Below are 12,266 nucleotides of genomic sequence, written 5' to 3'. Positions count from 1 at the left end.
TATGGTACAAGGACATCCATTGGATCTCTACCATTTGTTCCACATAAGAGTCCCACCCACAAAAGTGTTTGTGGTAATTGGTAGTTAAACAGAAATTCATTTGTTCAGTATTTAAAAGGTTTTCCTTAGAGCAGAAAACACAGTAAAACGCATAACCAAACGGTATTTCAAAATTTAGATTGGAAGTATTTTAATAGCGAAATATCCAGAAATAAAATATTATTCAAATATTTAAAATATTTTTATTTTGGACAAAGTGTCATAGTTTGAGTGGGTAGTAAACATTAAAATAAACTAAAATTATGTACATTGAGTTATATTCAAGAAAAATGTTAACTACCTGAATTTTTAATAATATACAGAATATCTGATTTAAAACTAATATAATTTCAGGTATTCAAGGTCCACATTCAAATTGTTTATTCCATGAAAGTCATTAAGACACTGTTTTAACACCAAGAAAGTGTGGGTTTCAGTTCAGCCATGCAGTGAACTTTGATGACATGTCATCCTCAGTACCGAAAATGAAGAAGTGAATTGCAAAATAACTTTATTATTCTTCATGAGGAAAAAAGGACAGACAGTTGGGTAGCATGTTGTTAAAATTGCATTAATTGACTCCAATCTTGGAATTTTTTCTTTTGTATAAAAGCCATAAAGGGTGATGGAGTTGTTCAAGCAATAAATTAACACAAAGCAGCTCACCAGAGACAGGATGTTATGAGTGGCTTTGCGCTCAGGAGATGACTGGGAGGAAAGGCTTCTACTGTGGAGATGCTGGGATCTCTTGTAGTGTCTGTAGAGAAAAATCACCATGTAGAGACTGGCCCACACCATGACAGCCACATAGAAGAGATCGTGAGTGAGGAGAAGGCTAAAAAATGACCCTGAATTGTGGTTCCCAAAGTGTTTGTTTTGACAGTAACCATCTGAATATCCATTGCCAACATGGGTTTTATTGGTTTTGGCTATTACCATGTCAAGCATATACCCGTAGATGACTAGGTTAATAAGCCAGGAGCAAAGTAAGGAAGAAAAAATCCATGTAGAGAGTCTAGGCTTGAGCCAGGAGGCCCACTTAGAGTTACTGGGAGTGATGGTGATGACTTGGAACGTGCTTAGAACAGAGGTGGTGCAGATGGACAGACCCCGGCTGACTCTGAATGAAAACAAAACTGTCTTACAACCGATATCATCCAGAAAATTTGGTACTCCAAAGGATAACATGATATCTTTTATCAATGTGAATGCGATTGTCAACATATTAACTATTGTCAGGTGCATGAAAACTGAATCTACCAACTTTTTAAAATGAGGCTTGAAGAAGAAAGTGTATACATACAACATTAACAGTGATGAGTTCCCTATCACACCAAGACAAAACTGGAATATGAGAAAGATCTGGAAGAATGTGTCACTTGAAAACATGATGTTAAAGTGGGTCAGGTTTGTTAAGTCTAGAGGACCAAATAAATGGACTGTATTTTAAAACAATTTTGAAATGGTGTTTGTAGAAAAATATACTGAATGACAGCTCAGGAGCAGAGAGAAGTAATGAAATGTCCAACTCTTTTCTTTCCTTTTTTCCTCCTCCTCTTCCTCCTCCTCCTCTTCCTCCTTCTCCTCCTCTTCCCCTTCCTCGTCCTCCTTGTCTTTCTCTTCACTTCTTTTGGTTTCTCAAGTCAGGGATTCTCTGTGTTACCCTGTCTGGAACTTGCTCTGTAGACCAGGCTGGCCTTGAACTCACAGAGGTCCAATTAACTCTACCTTCCAAGTGCTGGGAACTAATGTGTGCACCATCACCTAATGAAGAAATGTACAACTCCTTTCAATCTTAGGTCCAGAGACGACACTTTATCAACTTCATTCCTGGGATTCTTGACCATCTTACAGGATAGAATTAAGTGCTAAGTGTAATAAAGGGTCAATTCCACCCAAACATCCTGAATTCTGTTATGTCAGGCAGAAGGATATGTTGACCTATGTGAAAGCCAAATTTGGATGTCATGAGGGATTTAAAAATTATTTATTCTATGTGTGTGAGTGTTTTGCCTTCATGTCTGTGTATTATATATATGCCTCTAAATCAAACCTTGGATCTCTGGAAGAACAGCTAATGGTCTTTAACTGTTGAGACATCCATCCATCCCTAATGAATTTCTATTCATCAGTCAATATTTTTTTCTTTAATCAAGTACCAATGTTTTCATATTTGCAACAGCATTTGCTTTCCATGTGGACTCTTCGCCTCTCGTTCTACTCTACATGCTGACCAGCAACATTCTGAGGCATTTCATTTCATTTTATCTATTTATTTTGCTCACAAATTAGAGCTAAGAACTCTAAGGCAGAACACAAAGGCCAAGGTGAGACTATATATCCCATCATAATGAGCACATCTTCACAAAAATGTGTTTTATGTGATATTCAGTGACTAAATCAATCAGGCTAGTTTTGATTGATAAACCTACTCTAACAAAGATTTGTATATTTTGCTATTGCAATATCTGGATTCTTTTTCCATTTGAAGGTTCTTTGAATTTGTGTTATAGAGGCAGAGTTCTCAAGGCCACTGTTACACAGAGAACAACAATGACACAAGATTCATGAACTTTGACATTGAACTTCACAACATTGTTATGCCACCCATGTTCTATGGATTTGGGTGTATGTGTGTGGGGTTGTTGTATATTAACTTTAGACTCATTCATTCACTGATCTAATTATTTTTGTTACCTGGAATATACATCTTTATTCTTTGGAGGATATCTACGGATTCTTCAACAGTCTATTTTATCCTGACAGGGTCTATTTGACCTTTCCCAATGTGCCAGTCTGAATTCTCATTACACACCATGGATGTCTGCATTGGCATGAGCCCCTAGTACAGTCAAGATATTCTAGTATGAAGGACCAACATTTGAATTACTTAAAGAATGATTTGTACAGGCACAATGCCTATCTAAGAGTAACAAAATTAATTTCAAATTTTGTATCAATCTACAAAGATTTATACCAATAAAAACTTTAAACTTGTATTAACACATATTTTTTGCACTAATGTAAGAAAATATAACATCAATTTTGCATCAAAATTTAGACATTTTTATCAATGTAAAATTATGGCTTTAAAATGTTTTCTTTAAGAGTAAATTTAGTAATCCATTCACAAAACTCATTCAAGAATACAAGGCTTAAACACAGACCTTCTAATATCTTCTATTACAAACTGTTTAAGATGATTACATAATACAAGTTAAAGGTCAGATAATAAACTCATGGTAATATAAGACTCTGATTTAGTTAAAATAAAGTGTTTCAATATTATTCAAAGAGTAAATAGCTAAGAATAATCAATATTTGACAATTCAGTTACGGTATATATGTAGATAGATGGCTTTCGAAAATGTCAGTGAGCCAAAAAATATAACAGTTACAATCATTTCTTTATTAATAGATATTTTGAATAGGAGACTGGTCTGCTCCTGACAGTATGCCCATCCTACTTCAAAGAAGATACTGAACACCATTACCTCCATATACAGTTGCTCCAATTGTGACAAGCTAGCCACTGGGCAATAATTGCCATAATTCATCTTTAGACAAAAAATACTGTCCAGGAAAGAACATACAATGTGGGAGAGTCAACAGCTTAGCTCTGCTAATACAAAGTAAAATAGTCCTTCATAATTCCTACTTAGCTTAAGGTCTGTCATATGGTTCTGGGCCAGAAGGCTAAACAAAGATGATGTAACATTATGATGAATATAGGAGACTGTCAAGGCAGTAAGTTGTTAATGTTGGAAGCTATGTCTTTGTGCTTCATACATAGTCAAGTAATATTTATTCTCTTCTCAGAGTTCTGAAGTGGTTGAAGACTAGTTATAGTCCCATAATCAAACTTAACTTGTTGAGCATTAAAGAAGATGTTCTGGATTTGAAAGTGGTTTTCAGATGGTAGTACAAGTAAAAAATCAACATAATTCAAACACAAAATTATAAAATCATTAAGTTAGGATAGATGATAGAATATTATATTTAATTTGACAGAATTGATAGACTTGATATTGAGAGTATATCATACCTTATGATTTATATAATTTTCATAGTTATGTTCAATTTATATCTGAGAAAATGAAGCCTTTAAAAGTGGCCAAGACAACCCTATAGGTGGAACAACAATATGAACTAACCAGTACCCCCGGAGCTCGTGTCTCTAGCTGCATGTGTATCAGAAGATGGCCTAGTCGGCCATCATTGGGAATAGAGGCCCCTTGGTCTTGCAAATTTTATATGCCCCAGTACAGGGGAACACCAGGGCCAAGAAGTGGGAGTGGGTGGGTAGGGGAGCAGGGCGGGGAGAGGGTATAGGGGACTCACATTTGAAATGTAAATGAAGAAAATATCTAATAAAAATTGAAAAAAATGGACAAGACATGGGAAATGTAGTTGGTTTGGCCTAATGCTGTTTATATTGTATTAATTTTGATACTCATCTCTCCTTGTCTTATAGATTTTTTAGGCTCACATTTATTTCCTTGGAATCACTCACACCTTCCTGTGTTTTACCAAGGATTGGTGGTTACCCTACTCAATATTCAACAGAAGTTTGTTTTTATTCACCCTTTCTCCTTGTCCTGTATCTACCCTTAATTTCTTCAACTTTTCATACATATTTCTCCTAGCACAGTCCTGAAAATTCCCTCTACTAGCCATGTCTTTAGTATTTGCTCCTGCAAAGAATAATAGGTCTTGAATAAAATACCAAACTATCATCTGAACAGAAATTGAACAGACTCACTCTATGACTAGCACAGGAAGATGCCATCAACGGACAATGAGATCACAAAAGATTAGCATGCACGATTTTTGTCATTCAAGAAAATGGAATTTAAATACTGGTAAACAGATTTTGTAAAAGAAAAAAATAAAAACAAAGAAAGAACTGGCTTTCCACATGAATTCATGCACAAAAGTGATGAATTCAAATAAATATTATCATATTTAATTGTATTCATGTGTGAAATCCTCAAGCACAAAGAAAACTCACAAAAATTTAAACCATAGCAAATATACAAATGTGTTCCAAAAACTGAGCAATGAGCTATCCAGTTGTACAAAAATACATGTAAGTAACGGAAAATAAGAATGATAATTTTAATTCAATCACATTCACAGTCCACAAAACACAGATGACATGTATTATTTAGGAGAGGCTATTTGAATTGAGTAAAATTTGAGAAAATTTGGAAATGTTCTTTTTTTTCTGTGAATGAAACTATCTGCATGTTGACATGTTGAAGGAAAAAGGAAAAAGATCTACATTCTAGCTAAGTGCTAAAAGACTCAGTGCTTTAGGCCACTGCAAACACATCAAGTACAATTAAGAGGAAGAAAAGGTCCCTTTTGTGTTTGATGATCAGCATACAGCTGGAGTGTCCCAGTGTATATCAGAAAAATGAGTCTGCAACATTGCATACACTGTGTGTATGAGATTCAACTCTCAGGAAGATGTAGAAAGATTCAAAATTTTTAAAAAAAATGGGAGAAGAATTTTAACTTAACTAACAGGAAATTTTTACCTCAAATGGGTTATATTTCACAAAAGAAATGTTACAGAAACACATTTCCTGCATGTTAACAACCATTTTTCTGTAGCACTATAAAACTAAATTTGAGGATAGAAATACATGTAATCTATATATAGTCAAACTTAGAATATTATAGGAGGTATAACAGTCACAACCAATATGAAGGGATTTTTTGGGACAGGATTTTATTATTTATGTAGCTTTGGCTGTCCTAAAACTCACTATATAAACCAGACTGGCCTTGAACTCACAAACATACGCCCACCTCTGCCTCCCTGGTGTTGCAAGTGAAGGTATATGCTGAACTGCCCAACTTGACAGAAGATCTTAACAAAGTCATCTAGCATTTCACCAAGCCAACAGATAAAAAAGAAAATGGGGTATAAAAAAATTGAGCTAGAAATAGACCCAGTGTAATAAAACCATACACAGTCACAGTAAAGCAGCAATCATTTGCCATCAGGCACATATACATTAAATAATAAATGTAGCCATGTAACCAACATTAAAGAAAGAATCACCAATGGTTTAGTTTGCTTTTAGATAAAATTCTATGACCATAATATTGTGCTATAAAGAAGCATCACAGGGCCGGAAAGAGAACTCTGAGAATAAAGTGATTGTCGTGCCAACCTTGGAAAGTGAGTTCAGATATCAAGCCCCAACATAAAGGGTGGGTGTGATGGGCTGGGCAGGGTGGTGACAGTTGGAGCCCTGACGCCCACTGACCAGCTAGGCTAGTCAACTGATGTACTCCAGGTTGAGTGAGACATCCTGTCACAAACAAGTAGGAGGAGACAGAGGAAGACACATGATGCCAATGTCTATCCTTACACATGCATGAACAAGTGAGCACACACATGCCTCACACAAAAGAAAGTGAAAACCTGCCTGATTCCCAGTAAGTTAAAAAAAATTAATGCAAAGTTTGGCAATCATACAATGAAAAAAAATGCATTATTAATACAAACTGCAGTGTGTCTCCTATAAAAATGAGCGTGTAAAATAGATAAGAAATTGAGAAGACAACCAGACATTTAAGAGGAAATTTAAAATGAAATCTTAGATAAAGGAGTTAAAGAAATAAAAGGAAAACAATAGCAAGCAACAGACATATGCAGTAGAAACAAATCCACTATCCTGCAGAAAACAGTAGTGCACTGTAGTTCAGAAGGAAAAACAGCACCAGAATTCAATGTTGTATAGAGCAGCTGAGAAACTCCAAATGCCTGTTAAAAGATTACATTATGACAACTTAAGCCAATATGGGACTTTAAGAGAAATGTTCAAAATTCTATAAGAAAAAAAAAAAAAACCTTGGAAAGATTTTAGAACTGTAAAAATTCAGATGGGCATTGTTCTCATGAGATTGAATCACTGACTGGATCAGATGCAAAAGCATTAACAAAGGAACAAATGGGGGCTTGAGATGGCTCAGGAGTTAAGAGCACTGGCCAGTCTTCCAGAGAGCCTGAGTACAATTCCCATCACCATAGGGAGGCTCTTACCTGTCCGTAAAACCAATTCCAAAGGATCTGACACCTTTTCCTGGCTTCCTGGAGTCCTGAACTGATGTGCTTCACAGATATACATGCAGGAAAACCAACATATATGTGTGTACATATATATATATATAGCATGAATAAAAATTTAAAAAATAAAATACATTTATGAAGATCAAGAGAAGTATTGTACAGAAAAATAAGAAAGGGGTATCCTAGCTTGACAGAAAAATAGAAGAAAAACATACCTGAAAACAAAACAAAACAAAACCCCCAAAGTGTAAGGTACTGTAAGGTATTGTAAATAGAATGGTAGACTAAGGGAGAAGAGAGAAACAGTGGGAAGGTTGCCATACCTCCTCTTGCTCTGAGTGTGGAGTGCTTCAAACCCTCGTTCAGCGCAGTGTGGATCCACAGACATGAAGCATCACAGGGACAAAGTGTCTTGGAAAGGCTGCCTCACAGGAGACAGGACTAAATAAGGGATGGGATAGGAGGACTCTCCCTACCATGGTGTCAATGACCTTGTTTATTGGGCATCATTTTAATGCACTCCAAGGAAAACATTACTCTCCCAGATACAGTGTGATTCTCATGGCAATTGATTAAGCCAAGTAAATAAGAGCTCAGTCTCTGACTGGGATGTGCTTTTTCCTAAGTTGAACTACATCAGAAAGGAAACTTTACAATTTAGAAAATCATTAAAAGTTTTCAAGTAGATGTGGAAATTATCACAGCCATTATCATCTGAAATGAAATGTAGAAATTTCTACATTTCCCTGTTGATTTCTGCAATGATCCACTGTTCATTCAAAATTGTATTGTCAAGTCTTCAAATCTTTGTCCAATTTCTCTTTCTACTTATGTCTACTTTTATGGTAGTTATCTGTTAAGGTATAAGTAATTAAATTGGTTCTTTTGTCTTTCTTTATATTATTAGTAGTAGGATTACTAGTATTAGTACTATTGTGTGTGTGTTTTCTTAAATATTGCCAGCATGTTATCTGTGCACCACATGCATGCAGTCCTCATGGAGTTCAGAAGAGGGTACTGGCTTCCCTGGAACTGGTTACAGATGGTTGTGGGCCACTATATAGGTTCTGGGAATTAATCAAAGAAGGGTCCTCTGGAAGAATAGCCAGCATTGTTAACCATTGGTCCATGTCTTCAGCCCTTTAATCTCTAATTTTATTAATTTGGATCTTCTCTTTACAACTTTTCAATTCTTTGGGTAAATGTTTGTCCATCTTAGCTGGGCATTAAATATGCCTTTAACTCAGGAGGCAGAGGCAGGTGGATTTCTGAATTTGAGACTAGCCTGGTCTCCTGAGCTTGTTCTAGGAGAGCAAGGGCCAGCCAGAGAAACCCTATTTTGAAACAACAACAAAAACAAAAAATACAAACAAACAAATTAAAAACCAAAACAAACTTGTCAATCTTGTTGATCATTCTCAATGAATCAACTCTTCATTTCATCGATTGTTTGTATTCTTGCTGTTGTTTCTAGTTCATCATGTCAGCCCCGAGTTTGGTTATTTCTTGCAGTATACTCTTTCTGAGTGTTATTTTCTTCGTTTTGTTCTAGGACTTTGAGGAGTGTTGCTAAGTTACTTGTATGATATCGCTCCAGGATTTTTATGTAGGCACTTAGTTCTATAATTTTACTTCTTAGATCTGCCTCCATTTAATCCCATAAGTTTGAGTATGCTGAGTATTCATTTTTATTTTATTCTAAAACATTTATTTATTTATTCATTTACTCTATTCTGAAACATTTTAAATGTCTTGATTCCTGTATTAACTCAGCTTTCATCTAGTCATTCAGTTTCCATCATCACCATTATCATAATCGCTGTTGTGGTCATCATCATCATTTTGAGACAAGTTTCTTTATATCACTCTGGCTGTCCTGAAACTCACTCCATAGACCAGGCTGGTCTTGAACTCACAGAGATCATCCTGCTTCTGCCTTCCATGTTCTGGAATTTAAGGTGTGCACCACCACGTACTTTCTGTTGTTTATTGATGTTCAAACAATATTGTAGTTAGGATACAGGGTATTATTTTAATTTTATATTTGTTGTTGAGACTTGCTTTGTGTCCAGTCAATTTGTGTATGCAGTCATTTTTGGAGAATGTTCCATGAGCTGCTGATAAGAAATTGTATTCTTTTGTGTTTGGGTAAAATGTTCTGTAGGTTTCTGCTAGGTTCGTTTGACTTATGATATTATCTAATTTGTCTGGGTGACCTGTATATTGGTGAGAATGGAGTATTGAAGGCATCCACTGTCACTGTGTGACTGTCAATATGTGATTTAAGCTGTAGCAGTTTATTTTTTTCTTTTATGACCTTGGGTGCTTTTTATGTTTGATTCATTAATGATTTGAATTGCCCTTTTGGTGGACTTTTCCTTTGATGAGAAAGTAGTGTCCTTCCCTATTTCTTCTGATTTGTTTTGGTTTGAAGTCTATTTTGTCAGATATTAAAAGTCTACCCCTGCTTGCTTTTAGGGTTCATTTGATTGGGATATCCTTTTCCATCTTTTCACCCTGAGATGATGTCTATCCTTGATGGTGAGGTTCATGTTTTGAAAGTAGCTGTAGGAGGAATTCTGTTTCCTAATCTAGTTTGTTAATCTGAGTCTTTTTTTATTGGGGAATTGATTGTTAATATTGACAGTTATCAGTGAACAGTGTTTATTGATTTCAGTTTTTTGATGTCATGGTGTGCTCCTCTCCTTTGATGTGGTGAACTGGTATGGTGTATGCCCCACTTTGATGTCCTGAACTAAGATTATTTATCTCTTGTGTCTTCTTGGTTGTGACTAAACTCTTCCGGTTAAAGCTTGCTTTGTAGGTAGAAGTTATTTAAATTTGTTTTTATTTCGAATTGTTTTTCTTTTTTGTCTATTGTAACTGACAGTTTTCCAGGGTAAAATAATCTAAGTCAACATGTATGGTTTCTTACAGTTTGTAGAACATCCATTTAAGCGCTTCTGGTTTTTAGAGTGTCCATTGAGAAGTCAGTTGTTATTCTAATTGGTTGTATTCATATGTTACTCGGTCTTTCCGCTCACAACTTTTAAGTTGTTTTTGTTGTTGTTGTTGTTTTGTTGTTGGGTTTGGTGTTTTGTTTTGTTTTGTTTTGTTTTGTTTTGTTTTGTTTTGTTTTGTTTTGTTGGTTGGTTTTTTGCACACTTAGTGTTTTGAGTATGTCCTGTGGGGAATTTCTTTTCTGGTCCTGTATATTTGGAGTTTTATGCTTCTTGTATCTTGATAGGAATTTCCTTCTTTAGGAAAATTTTCTTTTATGGTTTTGTTAAAAATATTTTCTGTGATGTTGAGTTGGGTTTCTTCTCCTTCCCTATCCCTATCATTCAGAAACTTGGTCATTTTCATAGTGTCCTGGATTTCCTGAATATTTTATGCCTGGATGTTTTCCATTAACTAATTTATTTAATTTTACACCCTCCTGGCCTCTCCTCACACATTCCTTTCCCCCCACCCACTCCCTTTCTCTATGAGTGTGGTGGTTCCGCTGCATATCTCCCCATCCTGGCACATCAAGACTAGGCAGGGCTAATGCCTTTATTTTTAAAAGACTTAACATTTTCTTGACTGAGCTATCCATGTCTTCTGTCTTCAACTCTTGAGAGTCTCTCTTCTCTGCCTTGTACTCTGTTAGTGAGGTTAACCTTTGAGATTTTTGTTTGAAATCCTAAATTTTTCATTTATACTTTTATTTCTGTTTGGCTTTTCTTTAGTGATTCTATTTCTAACTTTACAACTTTAATTGCTTTCATTATTTTACTCAACAATTCCTTTGTGTTTTCACAGACTTCATTAAGGGATTTATTCATATCCTCTTCAAATTCCTTGAACATATTCACAATAGCTATTCTGATGTCCATGTCTACTGCTTCCACTATATTACAAATCTCAGAGCGTGCTATAATAGGGTTACTGGGTTATGGTGCAAACACATTGTTTTGCTTCTTCATGTTTGTATTTTTGAGCATGATGTTATGATGTTTGAGGTCTTTCTTGATGTTAATATCTGGTCTTGTCTTTGTTGGGTGGGTGTTCTTTGATTTCTGTTGCCCTCTCTGGACCCTAGGCAGCTGTAAAGGCTGTTGAGTCCTTGCTATAGAATGCTTCTGTAGGTCAGTGGGTGGCAGAAAGGAAAGGAGTGTGGGGAGCCGCCCTCACATTCGCCGTTACAAGATGGCGCTGACATCCTGTGTTCTAAATGGTAAACAAATAATCTGCGCATGTGCCAAGGGTAGTTCTTCACTCCATGTGCTCTGCCTTCCCGGTGACGACAACTTGGCCAATGGGCTGCAGCCAATCAGGGAGCGACACATCCTAGGCGGAGGATAATTCTCCTTAAAAGGGACGGGGTTTTGCCATTTTCTCTCTTGCTCCTGAAGATGTAAGCAATAAAGCTTTTGCCGCAGAAGATTCCGGTTTGTTGCATCTTTCCTGGCCGGTCGAGTGCGGGTAATAAAGGAGATGGGTTAGGAGGAAATGCTAAGAAAGGCTATGGGAAAGAGGTCGGGGGTATCAAGTCTGCACCAAGAAGTGGACTACTCAGGGAGTGGATGTGTAGTGGGAACAGGGGATCCTGCAAGCAGTCTGCTACAGGATTGGTAATAAGTCAGGAGAGAGTGTAATGGAGAATGGAGAGAATAGTGAGAATCTTCTTCCTGAATCCCAGCCCAGTGTGGTCTTAGACTTTTCTGAAAATGTTTCTGCAGATCGGTGGCTAAAAGAAAGAAATGAAGATGGCAAGAAGGCATGGCTGAGAAGCTTAACAGGAAAGAGCTGAGGTGGGACTGCTGGGTATTTTACTTTTAGGTTATTACAATTAGGAGTTTTCTCCTGGCTTGTTTCTGAGCATGCTCATTATTACTACATATAAATGTTACTAACTTTTGTTTCTTGATATTATACCATACTACCTTAATTAAAGTTATAAAAAATAAAAATGTTTCTAGTTACACCATTAAGGCATTTTAATTATAAATTCATGACATCTGTAAACAGGGCTAATTTTCTTTCTATTTATATCTTTTATTTTTTCCTCATTTCTTATTACTTTGTCTAAGAATTCAAGCACTGCATCTAGTAAGAGCTAAATGGACACCTTTGACTCATGTCTGATATTTTTATT

At 36.1% G+C, this 12,266-nt stretch overlaps 1 protein-coding gene across 1 annotated transcript; it reads right to left on the bottom strand.

The window, feature by feature from the left end:
* Window positions 1-477: 477 nt before the first annotated feature.
* On the bottom strand, window positions 478-1,428 carry Vmn1r89 (vomeronasal 1 receptor 89). Its single transcript, NM_134226.1, has one exon. The coding sequence runs from the start codon at window positions 1,426-1,428 to the stop codon at window positions 478-480; it is 951 nt and encodes a 316-aa protein (NP_598987.1).
* Window positions 1,429-12,266: the final 10,838 nt, after the last annotated feature.

This window comes from Mus musculus, chromosome 7 (genome assembly GCF_000001635.26).
Source record: "Mus musculus strain C57BL/6J chromosome 7, GRCm38.p6 C57BL/6J".
Lineage (NCBI taxonomy): Eukaryota > Metazoa > Chordata > Mammalia > Rodentia > Muridae > Mus > Mus musculus.
This window is presented reverse-complemented; position numbering and strand designations above follow the sequence as displayed.